Here is a 17896-nt window from a genome sequence, read left to right on the forward strand (position 1 = left end):
AAAGGAGCGACGAAACATCCTCTCAGGAGGGAAAGGAATCTGGTAAGGGTCCAAGGAGCAGCTGGGAATCGTCACCAATCGTTTTGCGGGATGCAGCAATCGCAGGTCGAAGTCAATAATGCAATAAAAACCCCAGGGTGACGTGGCCCTCACCTGAAACTGCCAGGGGAACACCGGGATTTCGGGGCGAGGCGTGGTGCTCGTTACTCCGGGCTAAAAATAGGGAAGGCAGGAGGGGTGGCCGGGCTGTGCCGGGGATGTCGCCCGGCCGTGACTCAGCCGCTGCTGACAGCACCGGCCCGCCGTGCTCCCGAAACCTTCCCAGGCAATTATTAGCCCGGCCTGAGCCGTTCGGGGCTGGAACAGCTGATAGTGGATACCGGGACAGCGATACCGGGAGAGGGGGGGTGGCGTTAATTGCAGCAATTGCGGAATCCCCCACCCCGGGGATTCTGGGGGCGCTGCTCCGGCTCGTCCGATTCTCATTTAAACCGAGCTTAGAAAAGGAATGAACGGGAGCACGGGGCCGCCACCGGGAAAAGCCGGGTTAATCAACGGCGGGTAATTAACGAAGGTTAATTACCGGACCGGGGAGGGGGGAGTGGGGCGCGATGGCGCGGCAGGACCGCCAGGGGGCGCCCTGGGGCCGCGCTGCCCCGACGGGGGGGGCGAGGGGGAATGGGGGGGAATGGGAAAGGAATGGGGGGGGAATGGGAAAGGAATGGGGGGGAATGGGAAAGGAATGGGGGGGGAATGGGGGGGGATGGGGGGGGGCGACGCCTTTGATCTCGCCGCATCAAAGGGCCCGGAGCTCCCCCCCCACCGATGCTGCCCCCCCTCCGGCCCGGCTGGGGTCAGGGGAGTAGGGGGAGGACACCGAGAGTCCCATCGTGTGTCCCCCCCGTGTCCCCGCACACGTCCCGGCGCGGGGGGATGCGGAGCAGCCCCTCTCCCTTCCTGCAAGGCTGCGCTGGCGCCAGGAAGGACGCGGGGGAGGCGGCGGGGGGGAGACTTGGAGGAGACCAAAGGACCGACTCTGCCATCGGGGGAGGGCGGGGGGGCTCTCTGCACCCACAGCGGCTCCCACCCACTATGGGGGGGTTGCATAAGGGGGAGTGTCCCCCCCTTTCCCTCTTCCCGGTCCCCTCCGTCGGGCGCGCCCGGCTGGAGACAGCGGCGGCGTCGGGGAGTGCGGAGCATCTGGCCGGGAACCGGGGCGGGGGGATGGGGGGCTGCCCTGGCCCTTGCGAAACCCCCTCCCGACCAATGTGGGAGCCCTCGGGGCGGGGTGGGGGCGGTTTTGGGGGCTCGTGGGCACAGCCCCCCCGGGAACGCTTTGAAATCCCAGGCGGCGGGCCCCCCGCCCCGAGGGGGCGGGCAGGAGGCAGCCCCGGGGGTATAAAGGCGGCGGAGGAGCGCAGGAGCCGCTGCTCGCGGCTCGGTGCTGCTGCTCGGGGACTCAGCGGGCACGGGCGGCACCAGGATGCGGGGGCTGGTGGCGCTGCTGGCGGCGCTGAGCTGCGCGGCCCCGGCGGGGCGGGCGGCGGCTCCCGGGGGTGCCCTCAGCTCCAACGCCATCAAGGGACCCCCCCCGGGCGGGGCGGCCGAGGCCAGCGCCGCCCCCGCACCCCCTTTCGACGGCAGCAACAAGGCCCCGCCGGCCGCCACCCGGCAGGTAGGAGAGAGCACGGATGGAGCGGCGGGACAGCGGGAATAGAGGGCGGACACACCGGGAATGTGGGGGGGAGACACATTTGGGATGAGAGGTGGGACTCCGGGGATGAGGACGCACACCGGGAGATGGAGTAGGGGGATACGGACGATGGAGGGGACACCGGGGAGGGGAACGCACCGGGGATGGAGGGGATCGAAGGGGAGGACGCAGCGCAGATGGATGGAGGGGGTGCCCCAGGGATGGAGGAGAGGGACACAGCGGGTGATGGGGACCCGCACGCGTATGGGGGATGGAGTGGGGGACACCTCGGGGATGGAGGGGACACCGGGGACGGGGGGGACGTCCCGGGGGTGGAGGCGGGGAGGGACACACGGGAGATGGACGGAGCGGACGCGCCGGGGATTGGAGAGCGGGGGACACACTCGGGGATGGGAGCGTCGGCCCCGCTGACCCCCCGCCTCCTCTGTGCCCCCCAGCCTTTCCCGTGCGCCGAGGACGAGGACTGCGGCCCCGAGGAGTTCTGCGGGGGGGCGGCCCGCGGCGGGGGGGCCCCGCTGTGCCTCGGCTGCCGGCGGCGCCGCAAGCGCTGCCTGCGCGATGCCATGTGCTGCCCCGGCATGACCTGCAGCAACGGTGAGGGCAGGGCACACCTGCAGCTGGGGCCGCGGGAGGGGTCGGGGTCCCACGCGAGGCTGACAGCCGCCCCACTGCCCCCGCAGGTCTCTGCACGCCCCCGGAGCCGCCCCACGGAGCGGCCGAGCCGGAGGAGACGGGCACTGAGGCGCTGCCCCGACGGACGCCCGCGCCCGCCTGGCTACCCACTGCCAAAGGTGAGGCGTCCCTGCTGCCGTGACCCCGCTGTCCCGCCTGAGGCTGCCCATCCTTCCCTGCTGTTCCCTGGGCACCAGTCCAGGCTGCGCCCCTGCTCTGCTGTCCCCTGGGATCTGGCCGGGAGCCCCATCCTTGCATCTCTATCCCCCGTGGGGATCAGTCCAGGATGCCCTTTCTGCTCCGCCATCCCCCATGGGGTCGGTCCGGGATGCTCCCCTTTCCCTCTTGTCCCCTGTGGGATCAGTCCGGGATGCCCAGCGAGCCCCACTGGCCCCAGGAGATAAACCGGGGATGCCCAGCCTGCCCGTGGGGTGGTTTGGGAGTGATCAATCTGTGGGATTGATCAATGCGGGATGCCCACCCTGTCCCATATCCCCTGTGAGCGACGCCCGCCCCCTCGCTGAGCATCCCCCGCTGTCCCCACGCAGGCGAGGAGGGCGACTTCTGCCTGCGCTCGTCGGACTGCGCGGCCGGGCTGTGCTGCGCCCGCCACTTCTGGTCCAAGATCTGCAAGCCGGTGCTGCGGGAGGGGCAGGTGTGCACCCGGCACCGGCGGAAAGGCGCCCACGGCCTGGAGATCTTCCAGCGCTGCCAGTGCGCCGAGGGGCTGGCGTGCCGCCTGCAGCGAGAGCACGGCCCCGCCGACGCGTCCCGCCTGCACACGTGCCAGCGGCACTGAGCGACACACGGACGGACGGACGGACGGACGGGACGGACGCGGCAGACTCCGGCGCCGCCGGAGCGAAGGTTGTTTCTCAAGGGAACTTCTCCTAAGCGACTTCTTGCAGTACGTTACTGTGTTGTGAATACTCGAGCTGGCACTTAGCTGTACATAACGCCGGGACTTTAATGACTTTTCGTGAGTTATTTCGTGTTTCTCTGAGGGCGCTGCCGGGCGCTCTTCAAGCCGTGACTGTGACTTTGTACACACTGGGTTTTTCTTTCTGGCTCGAAGGGACGCCACCGTCTGTGTGCGAGCGAATAAACTCCTCTTTAAATTCACCCTGCCCGTGTGGGGCTGCCGGGATCCCTCCCGTGCTGCGGGAGGGAGGGAGGATGTGCCCGGGGGGAGCCGAGACAGGGGCGGGGGTTCATCCCCAGCCCCCCTGGGAGAGGCTGCTGGGTCTGCGCTGTTTATCCAGCTGCTCTTTAGGAATTCCGTGGTAGCCACTGATGCCCTCTGGCCACCAAACTGAGGATGGGCAGCGCGGCTGGGGCCCTGGGAAGGGCAGCTGGCAGCAGAATCCCCCTCCCTGGTTTGGGAGGGAGGAGGGAATGAAGGGTCGCTAGAGGGGCTGTGCTGGACCAACCACGGGTGCTGCCGCTCTCGACCGCTCAACCCTTGCTCCGTGCACAATAAAGATTTATTTTTCCCTCCACTTTGCAGCTCGTTCCTGCGGCTTTTCACCCTTTTGGGATGGCGCGGAGGGAGGGAAAGCTGCGAGCACACGTTTTTTTCCCCGCCCCTTCAGCTGCCCCCCTATTTCAGGTGGTTGTGAGTGTGGAGCGAGAGGGAAGCGTGGGGCTGCAGGTGCAGTGCTGGCCCCTGCCCGGCTGCCCTCAGCCTCCCTGCAGCCTGGGGAAGGGCTTTGGGGTGCAAACCCACGGTGGAGCCTTCCCTGGACACCCCTAAAGTGCTTTGCACCCCAGCCTGAACCCAGCACATCCCTGGGGGCTGCGAGGGCCGCGTGTAGGGGAGCATCCCTTCAGCGCTGCCTGCTCGTGGGTGTTTGGAGCCTTTGGGGTTGGTGCTGCCTCCTTAGGGCATTTAATTCCCTGGAGAACATGGGATGCTGGAATACCAGCCCCACTGCAGCTCTGCCAGGAGCCGGGTGGTGCTGAACCAAGGCCACAAGCACAGAAAGTGGAAAGGAGGGAGGAGACCCAGGAAGAGGCAAACGTTCAAGGGATCATTCCCAGCTTCCTTCCAGCTCAGGGACTGGCTGAGAACAGCCCAAATTCCCCCAAATGGGAGGGTAAACCACCTTAAACCACCTCAATCCACCCTTTAAGTCTCTCTGGAGCAGCTTTTACTGGAGTCACAGCACGAGCTGGGGGCTGAAGCAGCCCCTGAAAGAGTTCCCGACCCAGAGGCTGGAGTTTAGTGCTTGAATCATCGTGCAAGGCCGTGAAAATTAAAAAAACAACAGCTTAAAGTCCTTTTAGAAGCTGTACTTAAAAAAGAAAACTATGATTGCATAACGCATATAATAATATAATGATTTTATTTTCATAATAATGTTATGCCCAGTAGGAGTCAGTGGCACTGGGCTGATGAAGGCCCCTGGCTAAGAAAAGCATCAGGAGCTGTTCAGGCGGGCTCAGATCTGTCATGAGCAGTGTCATAGTTTATCCCTAGGACATTTAAAGCACTGTCTGTAGGGTCAGGGCTTTTTCTCCAGAGGGTTTGAGGGACCAGCCTGGCTTTGACGCCTCTGCAGGCAGGGAAAAACTTCCTTGTGGTGCATTAAATACTATTTCTTGTAATCTTTGGCACATCTCTGTTCTCCATCCTCTTTGGTTTTGCTCAGCTTGGCCATCTCCACACCTGTCCTTTCATGAACCAAAAATGCTTCTTGTGCCTCGACGTTCTTCACTCTCCCGGCCTGGAGAGGGACAGAAGAGCATTTTCAGCAGCCATTCTGAGCTGAGAGGAGCTCAGGTCAGCACTGAGGGACCTCTGAAGCGCTGGTTGCACCTGTGTCCCGTGCTCTGTGCCCAGCAGGGTGGATGCTACCACAGACATCCCCAGAATAATTCGTTTCAGGGATAGATTCCCAAAACCAGTGGTTTTATTGGGTGTTACTCCATCCTCTCCCCCTTTACCACACCTGCAGTCAGGATCTCTTCCCATTTCTGCCCCCTTTGGGCTTTCAGGGTTTGTTCTTTAGGTAAAGCCCCAAGAAACTGGATTTACAAACATCTTTTAGGCAAAACAAATAAAAGAGAGCGTGACCCCGTGCCTGTTGAGGTTTAACAAAAGCAGTTCTTGGAGGGAGGGATTTTCACCCTTCCCTTGGTTCTGCCCCAGAACCTGAACCCACCTTAGGTCTGCGTCATCCTGGGAAGCCAAAACACTCCTTGAGCAGCCCAGGAATGGGGATGGAGAGCCCCTGAGCCCTGGAAATGTGGTGACGGGGAGGCAGAAGCCAAGGCTGCTCGTGTCCCTGGTACAGGGAAAAGGCCCCTGGAAGATGGGTGGGAGGCGGTGGCATTCCCTGAGGAATAAACAGGCGGCAGCACCACGGCCCCTCCCGGATCCTTCCCCGCAGTGACCGGCTCTCCTTATCAGAAACGCCGGAATTAATTCTTTGCAGGCCCCCAAACAACCCAGTAACAGCAACAAAAAGGGCTGGTGGGAAGTAGAAAATATAAAACTTGGGGAAAAAATGGAATGTGTGGAGCCTCTGTGTCTGGCCTGGTTGGTGAGTGCGGTCTGGATCTCCTGCTCTGAATCCGGAGGGAAGACAGGGAGAAACCCCCAGCTTCAGCTCCTGACACACGAACCAGTGACCCCTGCTGGGAAAGGCACTCAGGATGCACTTCCCCCGCCAGTCTCCTCCTCCCTAAGGAAATTATTCCCTCCAAAGTGCCAGGAACAGCCCCTGAGCAAGGGGAGAGTCAATAAAAGCGGCAGGTTTTGGTGGGTGAAGAGTTTTGGCACCTCTGGTGTGCTCACTGCTCCTGCTTTTAGGGCTGGAAGAGCTTCCACAAAGCTCTGTGAAGTTCAAAATATTTAGAATCGTAGAAATCTGTAAAGCCTATCCCATAACAGCTTCTGCTGGGCAGGGACACCTCCCACTGTCCCAGGCTGCTCCAAGCCCCAATGTCCAGCCTGGCCTTGGACACTGCCAGGGATCCAGGGGCAGCCCCAGCTGCTCTGGGCACCCTGTGCCAGGGCCTGCCCACCCTGCCAGGGAACAATTCCTGCCCAATCTCCCATCCATCCCTGCCAGCTGTCAGTTTGAAGCCATTCCCACCTGTCCAAGTCCCTCTCCAGGTCTCTTGGAGCCCCTTTAGGCCCTGGAAGGGGCTCTGGGGGTCTTTTCAGCCCTTTCTGGGCTCTTCCTCTGCACCTCTCAGCTAAAAATACCAAAGCAGCATCCCAGACCCGGCAGCCCCGGGATTCCAGGAGCTGGAGAAACACGGATGGCTGGAAGGGAAAATGGAATCCCTCCATGGTTTTCCCGAGATGATTTTTCCTGCGCTGTGGATGCAGATTCCGAGGGGATGGATCACGGGAAAGCTCCTCTCTGCTGCACCCGGGGACAGCAGTGGCATAAAGGAATTCAGCTTCCAAGGAGGGAGGGTTGGACACGGCGCAGTTTTTGCTGTCGCTTGGGGAGAAATGAGTTTTCAGGGAAGCAAATCCTATTTTCTTCTCATTTTTCTTCCTAAGTTCTCTCAGAAACCACTTCCACCCCGAGCTGTCGCACAGAAATGCCCCTTTTCTTTTCCGATAATCGTTTAAAGCAGATGCTCACACCCTCCTCTCTTCCATTGATCTTCACATCGCGTTAGAACTAAACGCCCCTAAAAACAAAACCTCACACAGCGCAAGAAAGGGTTACAAAAATCCACCCGCAGGCGTTAAAAGGGAAAAATCCCTGGTTTTTTATCCTCACCTCTCCTGACACAGAGCAGAGTTCCTGCCCCTTTCGGCTCGGGAAGATGAGACAGAGGGAGCAGGTGAAAACCTTTGCGGCTGTAACGCAACACGCCAAGCTTTTGGGGTGGTTTTGGGGTTTGTTTGGGGCCGCCTTTTTTTGGGAGGGGGAGCTCACCCACCTGCGGGAGCTGCTCTTTGTCCCGAGCCTTTCAACTGCGGGCTCGGCCGAGCAAACCTTGATCTCCCTCGGGAGAGGAAGCGGCGCATCCCGGTGCTCCAGGTGGAAGGTGTGGGTTCCCCATGCCCTTCAAATGCATCCCCTGCATCCCTGCTAATCCAAAGGGATGTTTATTCCCCTTTCCCCCCCCTCTTTTCTCTCAAGCATCTTTGTTTCCCCTCCCTCAGCGCCTGACTTGTGTCCCTAATTAACACCTTAAGAGGGGGTGAGGATAACCGGGATGCTTAAGGAGGGCACTTCTGGGCAGAGCCTCTAATCCAGCCCTGGCGGAGGGAGGGTCCCATTAGCAGGTGATTTTAGGGACAATTAAGACCATCAGCATTTAAATGGGCACGGCCTGATGAAAGGCTTGGCTCGGCTGCGAGGGCGCGTTAAGCTCCGGTAGGAGTTTCCCCCCAAATCCGAGGTGTGGGGTGGGGAAAGGGAAGTTAAGATCCGGCAGGAGTTTCCCCCCAAATCCGAGGTGTGGGGTGAGGAAAGGAAAGTTAAGATCCGGCAGGAGTTTCCTCCAATCCCAGGTGTGGGGTGAGGAGAGGGAAGCAGCTCTGGGGGAATGGATGGGTATGATGGGGTTGGTTTGCCGTGAGGAAGTGGCGCTGTACCAGTCCAGAGGGGGTTAAAGGATGCCACAGGGAGATGGGTACAGCAAAGAGGTGACACTGCTGCAAAACTCCAAAAGTTTACTCCTTGTTTTGGACAGAATTGGGACCAGGACATGGGAACAAAGGGTTGTTGCCGTGGTGGAAGGAAGGAATGATGTATCCTACAAGGATGGGCGCTGGCATTTGGGCTTTGCAGCTTTCATCACCTTTTATTTTCCTTTTTGATATTAAACCCACAGGTGACACAGAGTCAGGACAGGTAAATCTGGGGAAAAAATAATCTCGGAGTTGTAAAGGCTGGGAAAACCTCTAAGAACATTCAACCCGATCGAAATCCGGGGAGGCAGCCCAGAAAATACCGCAACTCCCGAAGCACAGAGCTGTGGAAAACGCAGGGTGAGGAAGTGGCAGCGTGCTCCCAGGAAAATTTGGCAGGTGCCAGAGGGAGGGAGGAGAGGTCGGGAGGGCTGTAAACACTGCTCAGGACGTGCCTGAGGGTTATTTTTGTTGCTCCCAAAGCAAGGAGGAGCTGCAGTATCCAGCTCGGAACAAACTCAGCACTCTCCAGGTCGGGCAATGGGGGCCACAAATAAAAACTCCTGGCTGGAGTCACCTGGGGACATGGGGAATTCGTGGAAGGGGGAGACTGGGGGGCGATTACTGCCGAGGGAACCCCTAAATGCTGATTATGGGCACTGGCAAGGATCCTTCTGGAAGTGTCTGGAGCGGGGAGATAATAATGAAACGATTATTTGATTATTAATTTCGTTTTTCTTGGATTCTGGCTCCTTAAGGCCTTGTTGAGGAGCTGATTCAGGGCTGCTGGCAGAGCCACAGGGGAGTGTCAGTTCTAATTAATTAATTAATTTATAATTTTAAACCCAACCCTCCTCTGAAACACATCCTTGGTGCAGGGGGTGGGATGGGATGAGGTGATCTCAGGTCCATCTTCCTGTGGCAGGTCAAGGTTGTCCAGCCACTCTTGTCTTCAGGTGGATGTGCTTTGATAAAAAAATGAAATAAACCAATGAAATACCCAATTTTATTTCTTAATATTTCTGGGCTTTATGGAACTGGGTTTAAAATCCACCAGGGCCACCATCAGTCAGGAAAGGATTAGATGATTTTTAAGTTTTTTTCTATCCCAAGGTATGGATTTCATGGCATTAACAAAAGGCCAAAGTGTTGAAGGACACATCCTAAGATTGGTTCCCTTGCCCTGTTTTCTTTTGTTTGTTTGTTTAATTAAACCTGACAGCCACAAATGAAAGTATTTCTACCTGGGATTGATCTTATTTAATTCTCTATTTTCCATTAATTTATAGGAGGGGTTTGGAGCTTTACAGCCAGTCCAGGTGGCCCTTGAAAAACCCCAATTTGGGAAGAAGTTGGATAATCCTTTAAGTCCTGGACCTCACCCTTGTCTTTCTGAACAACTGGAGTCACACAAAGAACAACAAATCCGAACCCAGAATGCTTTTAATTTAATTCATTTTAACATCTCTCTGATGAATGGGGATGGTTTTGAAGTTTGGGGTGGCCCCAGGCAGTGTGAGCAGGTCCCTGGTGGTTTGGGGCACCCCAGGCTGTGTGAGCAGGTCCCTGGTGGTTTGGGGCACCCCAGGCAGTGTGAGCAGGTCCCTGGTGGTTTGGGGTGTCCCAGGCAGTGTGAGCAGGTCCCTGGTGGTTTGGGGCACCCCAGGCTGTGTGAGCAGGTCCCTGGTGGTTTGGGGTGTCCCAGGCTGTGTGAGCAGGTCCCTGGTGGTTTGGGGTGTCCCAGGCAGTGTGAGCAGGTCCCTGGTGGTTTGGGGTGTCCCAGGCAGTGTGAGCAGGTCCCTGGTGGTTTGGGGTGTCCCAGGCAGTGTGAGCAGGTCCCTGGTGGTTTGGGGCACCCCAGGCAGTGTGAGCAGGTCCCTGGTGGTTTGGGGTGTCCCAGGCAGTGTGAGCAGGTCCCTGGTGGTTTGGGGCACCCCAGGCTGTGTGAGCAGGTCCCTGGTGGTTTGGGGCACCCCAGGCTGTGTGAGCAGGTCCCTGGTGGTTTGGGGTGTCCCAGGCAGTGTGAGCAGGTCCCTGGTGGTTTGGGGTGTCCCAGGCAGTGTGAGCAGGTCCCTGGTGGTTTGGGGTGTCCCAGGCTGTGTGAGCAGGTCCCTGGTGGTTTGGGGCACCCCAGGCTGCCCGCCCTCCCTGAGGATGAGCTGCTCCCTCCCTGTCTCGGTGGCTTTGCCTGTCCCGTGCGCGGGTTTGGGGCCGGGCCAGCAGCGCTGCTGCCCATAAATGACCATCCCGGGAATGCGGCCCCTCCTGGCCACGGCCCAGCCTGGGTAGGGATGATCGATGGCCACGGCAGCGGCCAGACCTGATCCTGCCCCTATTTGGAGCCCTGCTCCTTGCATAGCACAACCTGGGATGCTCTCAGAGAGGAGGGAAGAGCCTGGAGCTGGTTCCTGCCGGGGCTTTATTCCACGGACTGCTGGAGCTCCTGGACCTCTGAGATTCCAGCCCAAACCACAGATCTGTTCTGCAGAAAACAACTTCTCGATTTTAAGCCTGTCAGGGTTTTGGGGTGTACCCCACATTTGTTCAGGAAGAATTCCTTCCTGGAAAGGGGTCTCAGGCCTTGGCAGGGGCTGCCCAGGGAGCTTTGGAGTGCCCATGCCTGGAGGTGTCCAAGGAAGGGCTGGAGGTGGCACTCAGTGCTCTGGGCTGGGGACAAGGTGGACTCAGTGATCCTGGAGGGCTTTTCCAGCCTGATTTGAATGATCCTGACTGAGCCCAGCCTCTCTGTCCCCAGGCTGGGTGGGACCAACACCTTCAATCCTGCTCAAACCCAGCCTTGTCCCGGAGCATTTGTGGGGATTTTAGAGAAGGTGTATTTGTGCACAATGTCTCAGCTTTCCCCTGTTGAGGCGAGGCACCATTATGGGCAATATTGAAGTGTTTTGTCCCCTCATATGTTGGGGAGATCTTCCAGCTCCTCCTTGGCAAGGCACATGGGGACTTGGGACACCACAAAACATGTCCCTGTGCCAGTGGCTTCCTCTCCTCCCAGCTAACACCATTCCAGAGCTGGATCCTTTGCCCAAGCTAACCTTAATTCCATGGGAAGGCTGGCAGTACCCGCTTGCAGGAGCTGGCCTGGCTGAGCAACCAGGAAGCAGCAGGAATGCCAAAGGGAAGCCCTTGTACCCAAGTTGTTGCTGTATTTTAACCCCTGCTGTAGGATTTTCTGCTGCCCCATGCACTCAGGGGCTTGGGACAACACCAGTTCCACGTCACTGAAAGCTGGCAGGGGCTGCAAAGGTCCCACGACGCTAAGAGGAGACGCTGGCACAGAGAGGTGGGATGGGTTCCTGGAAAAAAACCATTTAGCACTTCCCTGGCTGTATTTTGAAACCCAAATCAGCCAGAGTGATCAACAGGCAGGGGAAGTCCCTTTCTTCTGTTCATGTCCCATGCATTTAAAATTTTCTCTTACAATAATTTTGGCTTAGAGATCATGTTCTTTAAAATATCATTTAATTTTTGGCCTAGCATTGTGTTGGGAAAAGAGGCTTCCAGCTGACCTATAGGGCTTGTCTGGATCCCTTTAAAAATCCATCAAGGTTCTTTGGGGTTTAGTTTTTGGGAGTTTTTTGACAACAAGGAGCAAGCAACTGTCATGGAAGGGTTTGGGTTGGAAGGGACCATTGGGTTGAGTGGCATCCAGTGCCACCCCCTGCCATGGGCAGGGACACCTTCCACTGTCCCAGGCTGCTCCAAGGCCCAATGTCCAGCCTGGCCTTGGGCACTGCCAGGGATCCAGGGGCAGCCCCAGCTGCTCTGGGCACCCTGTGCCAGGGCCTGCCCACCCTCCCAAGGAAGTAATTCTAGTAGGGCTCCTATTCTCCTATTGCCACCACCATGGATTTCTTTGTATCCTGTTGGGTTTATGAGTCCTCCTGGTACCAGGGCCCTTTAAAATGCCCCAAGAGCACCGAGCTGCACTGAACAATCTCAGTTCTCTCTGCTGATCCTATCCCAGCTTTCACTGCTCCTTAAAAACTGATTTCCATGTGGAACTTGCAGCCGGGTGCTCCCCTGGAGGTCGATGTTTGTGACTCAAGTGGCAGCAAGGGAGTGGTGACCACCCCAAACCCCTGAGCTGTCTGGCTTTGTGCAGTTGAGCAACCCCAGGTGCTGGCTGGATTTTTTTCCCATTTTTGTTGCCTGCAGATCACGTCTCTGCACTGCTGAACTCCCTGGCCTTGGGAAAAGGCCAAGTCCTGCCCCGTGAAGCTCCTGATGGTGCACAGAGCGCTGCTCACGTGGCCCGTGGGTGGTGACGTCCTGCTCACCGCGCTGGTGCCAGCCTGGCTGGGCAACCCCAGCAGCCCCCAGCTCCCAGGAGGGTTTGGACACCCCTGGAGATGGGATCATGCTCCTGGTGGTTAATTTCAACTTCTTGTGTCAGAAATGGCTGAGAAAACCAAGCCCATCTTACCTGGGCCTCTCGATCCTTCCTTAGATCTGACTCTCTTAAGTTAGTAAAGCAAAAGCCTTTCACAGCTGGAGTTTTCATTGTTGCCACAAACCCTTAACCTGAGCACCTTTTACAGCCTAATTCAGAACCTCCACTGCCATTAAAATGGGAAGACCACAGCCCACATCTGCTTGTTCCAAAGAGAAATGGATTTCCAGGAGTGTTTGGGTAACTCAACCTCAATTTTTTAGTTTATCCCTTCAGTCCTGTTGAGCCTCAGACCATCACTTTTGCACATATTTCAGTTTTAATTTCCTCCTTGTCAGTACAGTTTTAGTCACTTTCAAATCAACACTGTGCGCCTCACATCTAATCCTGTGAAACAAAATAAGGACCGTGTGCTCCTCTGTTTGGAAGAAGTTCTGAGGTGGATCTTTCCAGGTCTGTATTTTAGGAAGGGTGTTTGGTTTGGTTTAGTACTGACTTTATGTTTTGCAGGGCTGCTGAGAGAGGATAAATCAGGATAAATCATTTAAAAAATAAAATTTATAGCTTCTCCCTGACGCATACTCAAATCCATCCTGGGGTGAGAAAGCAGAATGTAAGCAAAATTCCCGAAGAAAAATAAAACCCCCACTATTTTCTTCCCAGTGTGACTTGGTGTGCACGTGAGCTGTTCTCCTGGTTTAAATAAAACAGAGTTGCAGCAGAAAAATCCGATTTTGCCAAGAAAAAGGAGAGCATGGGATCCTGCTGGGCCTTTGTTTATGTTTACTTCCTTGGGGTGTTTGAGGGAGAGAAGCTGATGCGGTCACCAGGAGCAGTGGTGGTACAGACAGAGCTTTTTAAGGCACAAGCTGGCCTCCTTATCTCCCTCCTTATCTTTACTGGGATGACTGGGGTGGGGTTTAGTCAGAGCCAGAGCTTCTGTTGCAACCTCAGAGCTCTTGAGCTCTCCCTCCCTCATCCTTCAGGCTGAGCTTCACGTTTGGAATTTGCTCTGGATCCCAGCACACATCCATGGGATCGTGATGTTCCCTGTTCTGCCCTGATTACCACTCTTTACCCTTGTATGGCCATAGAACCATGGAAGGGTCCCACAGGGATCATGGATCCAGCCCCTGGCCCTGCACAGACACCTCAACAGCCCCACCCTGGGCATCCCTGGCAGCGCTGTCCAAACGCTCCTGGAGCTCTGGCAGCCTCGGGGCCGTGCCCATTCCCTGGGGAGCCTGGGCAGTGCCCAGCAGCCTCTGGGGGAAGAGCCTTTCCCTGATCTCCAGCCTGAGCCTGCCCTGGCCCAGCTCCAGCCGCTCCCTGGGTGCTGTCCCTGTCCCAGGGAGCAGAGATGGGAGCTGCCCCTCAGGAGGATGTTGAAGACCCCAACGAGGTCTCCCCTCTGCCTCCTCTTCTCCAAGCTGAACAAACCAAGTGACCACTTGAAAAGTGGTTGGAAAAGTCCTATTCTTGTCTTTTTGATGGGATTTTGTTCCTTGTGCTGCTTTCTCCTTCCACCCTTCCTGGCCCATCAAGCCCAGACAAAAATTTCTTCACTTTCAAGAAGCTGAGGTTGTCCCATCCCTGTCCCATCCCAATCCCATCTGTCTTTAGAGCCCAGACATTGAAAACTCCTGTCAAATAACTGTTTTCTTTCTCTCCCATTGCTGGAGGCTTCCCAAAAACTTCCAACATCATGACTTTGTTGTTGCCCTTGGAATCACTTCTTAAATTCCTGGGATCATCCCCCAACCCCTGCAAGCTGCCCTGGGAAGAGGAGAGGCTGCTCAGGGCTGGCTCACAGCACCTTCTCCAGCTTTATCATCTTGTTACCCCTTGATTTGCTCCAGCACAACCAGAATCTCTTGTCACTGTTCTGTACGTAGAAGAGGATGAAGAAACCATCATAGGTGACAATAAATGATAATAAAAGAGCAGGGGAAATGCATTCCACGTTAAACGAGCACGTTTCAGGCACGGCTTTGGGGTGAAAAGGATGTGTCCTGATGGGAGATGGGGACAGCAAGAGACACAGAGCAGTCTAGACCTGACCTCTACCACCCACCCATGTATATTTGGTAAAAAAAACAGCTCTGCCTGCTGGATTTTATTTTTCTCACTGAGGTACACATGGCTCTTAAATAAACATGATTATACCCTACGTGGAGCTGCAGCTCGGGCCAAGCACTAAAAATAGTGGGCAGAAAGGAGAGACTTCAATTAGATGCAGAGTGCTCAACAATTTAACTTCTAATTGGCTTGTGGTTATCCCCCAACGAGGAGCCAGCCCTGGTGTGCTGAGAGGATTCGCAGTCTGGCAAAACAGGCACTCAAACTGAGGATTTTTAAAAGGGGGTTGGCCAAAAAAAGAGGACTGGGTGTTGCACGTGGAGGATCTCGTGTGTTTGTGTGCCATTTACCCAGCTCAGAGGGGAGGCCTCACCTCAGGGCTTCGACAGGTGGGTTCAGCTCCACGTCCTCTCCTCAACTCCAGCTTGGTGGCCCCACAAAGTTTTTTGGGTTGGATTTGGTTCCTGGTTCAGCTCATGGTGCACAGCTTCAGGAGCAGTGGTCAGAGGCATCCCAAGAACTCCTTGATTGCCACCCTCTGCTCCAGTCCAAACTCTGTTTTCCTTCCAGCTCCCAGAAGAGCCTCTCCCATCGTCATTCCCTAATTTTTACCTGCTTTTAACTGTTCCTGCTGCCTCAGCCTGGGAGTAGCAGCACACAGTGGCCTCCTCAACATCATGGGGATCATCCATCAGACTCTGGCACCATCTCCCATTCCCTGAAGCCAGGTGTGGGGTGGGAGGAGGGTGGAAACAGGGCTCGATTTCTGGGAGAATGGCAACGCCAAGCCCCTGCCCATACACCATTCCAAGCTTCCAATCCAACTCTGCTCTGGCACACAGCAGGCAAAGCTTTTCCAAGGCTTTGCTGGGATAGAAAGGTGGATTTCAAGGATTCACTGGCAAAAATTTATAGAGCTGTCTAGCAAGAAGAGAGAAGCCTTTTCCTCTGTCTGCATCCACTCCTTCGTTTCCAGGATATGGGACTAGGATATGGAAATATGGGAATTCTGCCCTTATTTCCAAGCCACCTTTTCCCTCCTGACTCAAGACCCCCAGGAAACATCTGCTATAGTCCCACAGTCGCCAAGGCTTGGTCTTGTCCATGTGACTGTGGCTTAACTGGAAGAGGGCATGGCAGTTTAAGGGGAAAAAAACCCCAATATTTGAAAGTAAAAGTAGTTAAGTGCATTGCATATAATCTGTGCATTGTTGGAAGGGACATTCCAGGTGTGTTTCCCCATTTCTGCACCTCAGGAATTGTCTAGGAAAGCTCTTCCACCCTTGCACTGGGGAAGAGGCCACACAAACTGCAGCGTGTTGGGTGTGCTGAGGCTGGAATGATATCCAGCCCTTCTTCCCAAAGCCGTGTTCCTGCAGCCAGCCCTTCCTCATTTCCCATGTCCCAGAAACCACCGTGATCCGAACGGTTTCAGTTCTGAGCTTTTCCGTGGAATTGACCCCTGTAATTATCTGACTCCATGTCCACTTGCCCGAGGCTCTCCCACGGTGACAGCGTTGGGGTTTTGGCCGTGTTTTAACACTGAACGTGAAACTTGGCCCTGGGGCTGGTAAAGAGAAAAGGGAAGGGTTGGGAATTGTGCTTGAGTTTAGCCATGGACTGCTCCCAAATTGAGTAGTGGTGGAGTTACTGTGAGAAGAAGAGGATGGAGAATCATCCTGTGAGGCACAGCTCACACCTCTGGCAGCTCTGGGTGAGGAGGAGGAAGATGGTCAAGGATTCAAGGCAGAGTTTGATTCATAAAATCACAGAATCCCAGACTGGTTTGGGTGGGAAGGAACCTCAAAGCCCATCCAGTGCCACCCCTGCCGTGGGCAGGGACACCTTCCACTGTCCCAGGCTGCTCCAAGCCCCAATGTCCAGCCTGGCCTTGGACACTGCCAGGGATCCAGGGGCAGCCCCAGCTGCTCTGGGCACCCTGTGCCAGGGCCTGCCCACCCTGCCAGGGAGGAATTCCTTCCCAATATCCCACCTGAATTTCCTCTCTTTCAGTCTGAACCCATTCATTCCCCCTTGTCCTGTCACTCCAGTTCCTGACAATTTGTTCCTCTCCAGATTCCCTGTATCCCTTCAGGCCCTGGAAGGTGCTGTGAGGTCTCCACACAACCTTCTCTTCTCCAGGCTGAATAGCCCTAAATTTATTTATTAATGTAATTTATTTTTTCCCAAAAAAACCCTTTTTTATAATATAGGATTTGTATCTTTCACTCCTCATCATTTACTGCATCAGGTGTTCCATCACAATTAATTAAAACAAAATCCTGCCCCAAAATTAAGAGTCGTTTTTGTTTTGTTGGGGTTTTTAAACTTTTTTTAAGTTTCAATTTTTTTAAAAACTTTTTAAAATTTTTTTGGGGGGAAATAGGATTTCTCCTGCTCTTCAAGCAGAAAACTGAATGAAAGCATAGGAGTGAAAGGATGATTACATGAAATCCACCTTGATGAGCAGCCCAGGAATGCTGTGAGTCCCTAAAGGTGAGGCTGTGGCATCATCAAGAGGCGGGGCCGACACCTCGGGAGCCTCCCATGGGAAATCCTGTTCTTGCTGGGTGTTGCACGTCTGGGCTTGTTGGTTTTTCTCCAACTCCTGGAATTTCAGGAAAGAAATGTCCTCTTGTCCCACCAATCCATCCCTGCATCACTTCCCAGCATTCAGGAAAAATTTCTCCATGGAAAGAGAGGTCAGACAACGGAACTGGGCTGCCCAGGGAATGCGTGGATTCATTATCCTTGGAAGTGTTCCAAAAATGAGTAGCTGTGGCCCTTCATGGTTTAGTGGCCATGGGGGTGATTGATCAAAGCTTGGACTGATGATCTTGGAGGTCTTTTCCAACCTTACTGACTCCATGAGTCCCTGATCAAAATTTTGTTTTGTCAAGTTGGGAAAAAATGAAAAGGATTTTGTTGCACACAACAGGACCAAGATTAGTGTCCAGAACTGTAGATGAACATTCATATTTTGGGGAGGAAGTCTTGGAAAACAAGGCTTTGCCTGCATCTAATATGGATTGGATGCCCGAGGGAAGGACTGGAAAGGCCCCATCCCAATCCTGAGCACCAGCATGAGCCCATCCATCACGGATGCATCTGGAGCTCCCAGCAGCAGCAGCAGGGCTCAGCATGGATCCTCCTCCCGTTCTCCTGCAGAATTCCCAGCCCGAAGGTGTCTCCTGCTGAACTCCTGCTGCATGAACTCCTCTGACAAACGCCAAAGCAGCTGGATAACGGGAACAGGAAATCTCTACCCAAGCCTTGCCAGCCAGGCTCCAGCCCGCTCCAATCATTCTCAATCCCAATTTACCAAAAACTGGGATCTGGAGTTCAACACAGCAAACTGCAAATAACACAGGGCCAGAGCTGGCTCGGGTTGATCCCTGCTTTGGGTTGGAATAAT

The 17896-nt window shown here is 55.5% G+C and overlaps 1 protein-coding gene across 1 annotated transcript; it reads left to right on the forward strand.

Moving 5' to 3' along the window:
- Positions 1-1483: 1483 nt before the first annotated feature.
- On the forward strand, positions 1484-3185 carry DKK1 (dickkopf WNT signaling pathway inhibitor 1; the record flags this gene model as incomplete). The annotated part of the gene is made up of 4 exons (XM_082286125.1): positions 1484-1675; positions 2152-2308; positions 2395-2505; positions 2935-3185. The coding sequence occupies 4 exons, from the start codon at positions 1484-1486 to the stop codon at positions 3183-3185; spliced, it is 711 nt and encodes a 236-aa protein (XP_082142251.1).
- Positions 3186-17896: the final 14711 nt, after the last annotated feature.

Source organism: Coloeus monedula, assembly GCF_965178545.1.
Source record: "Coloeus monedula genome assembly, chromosome: 8".
Taxonomy (NCBI): domain Eukaryota; kingdom Metazoa; phylum Chordata; class Aves; order Passeriformes; family Corvidae; genus Coloeus; species Coloeus monedula.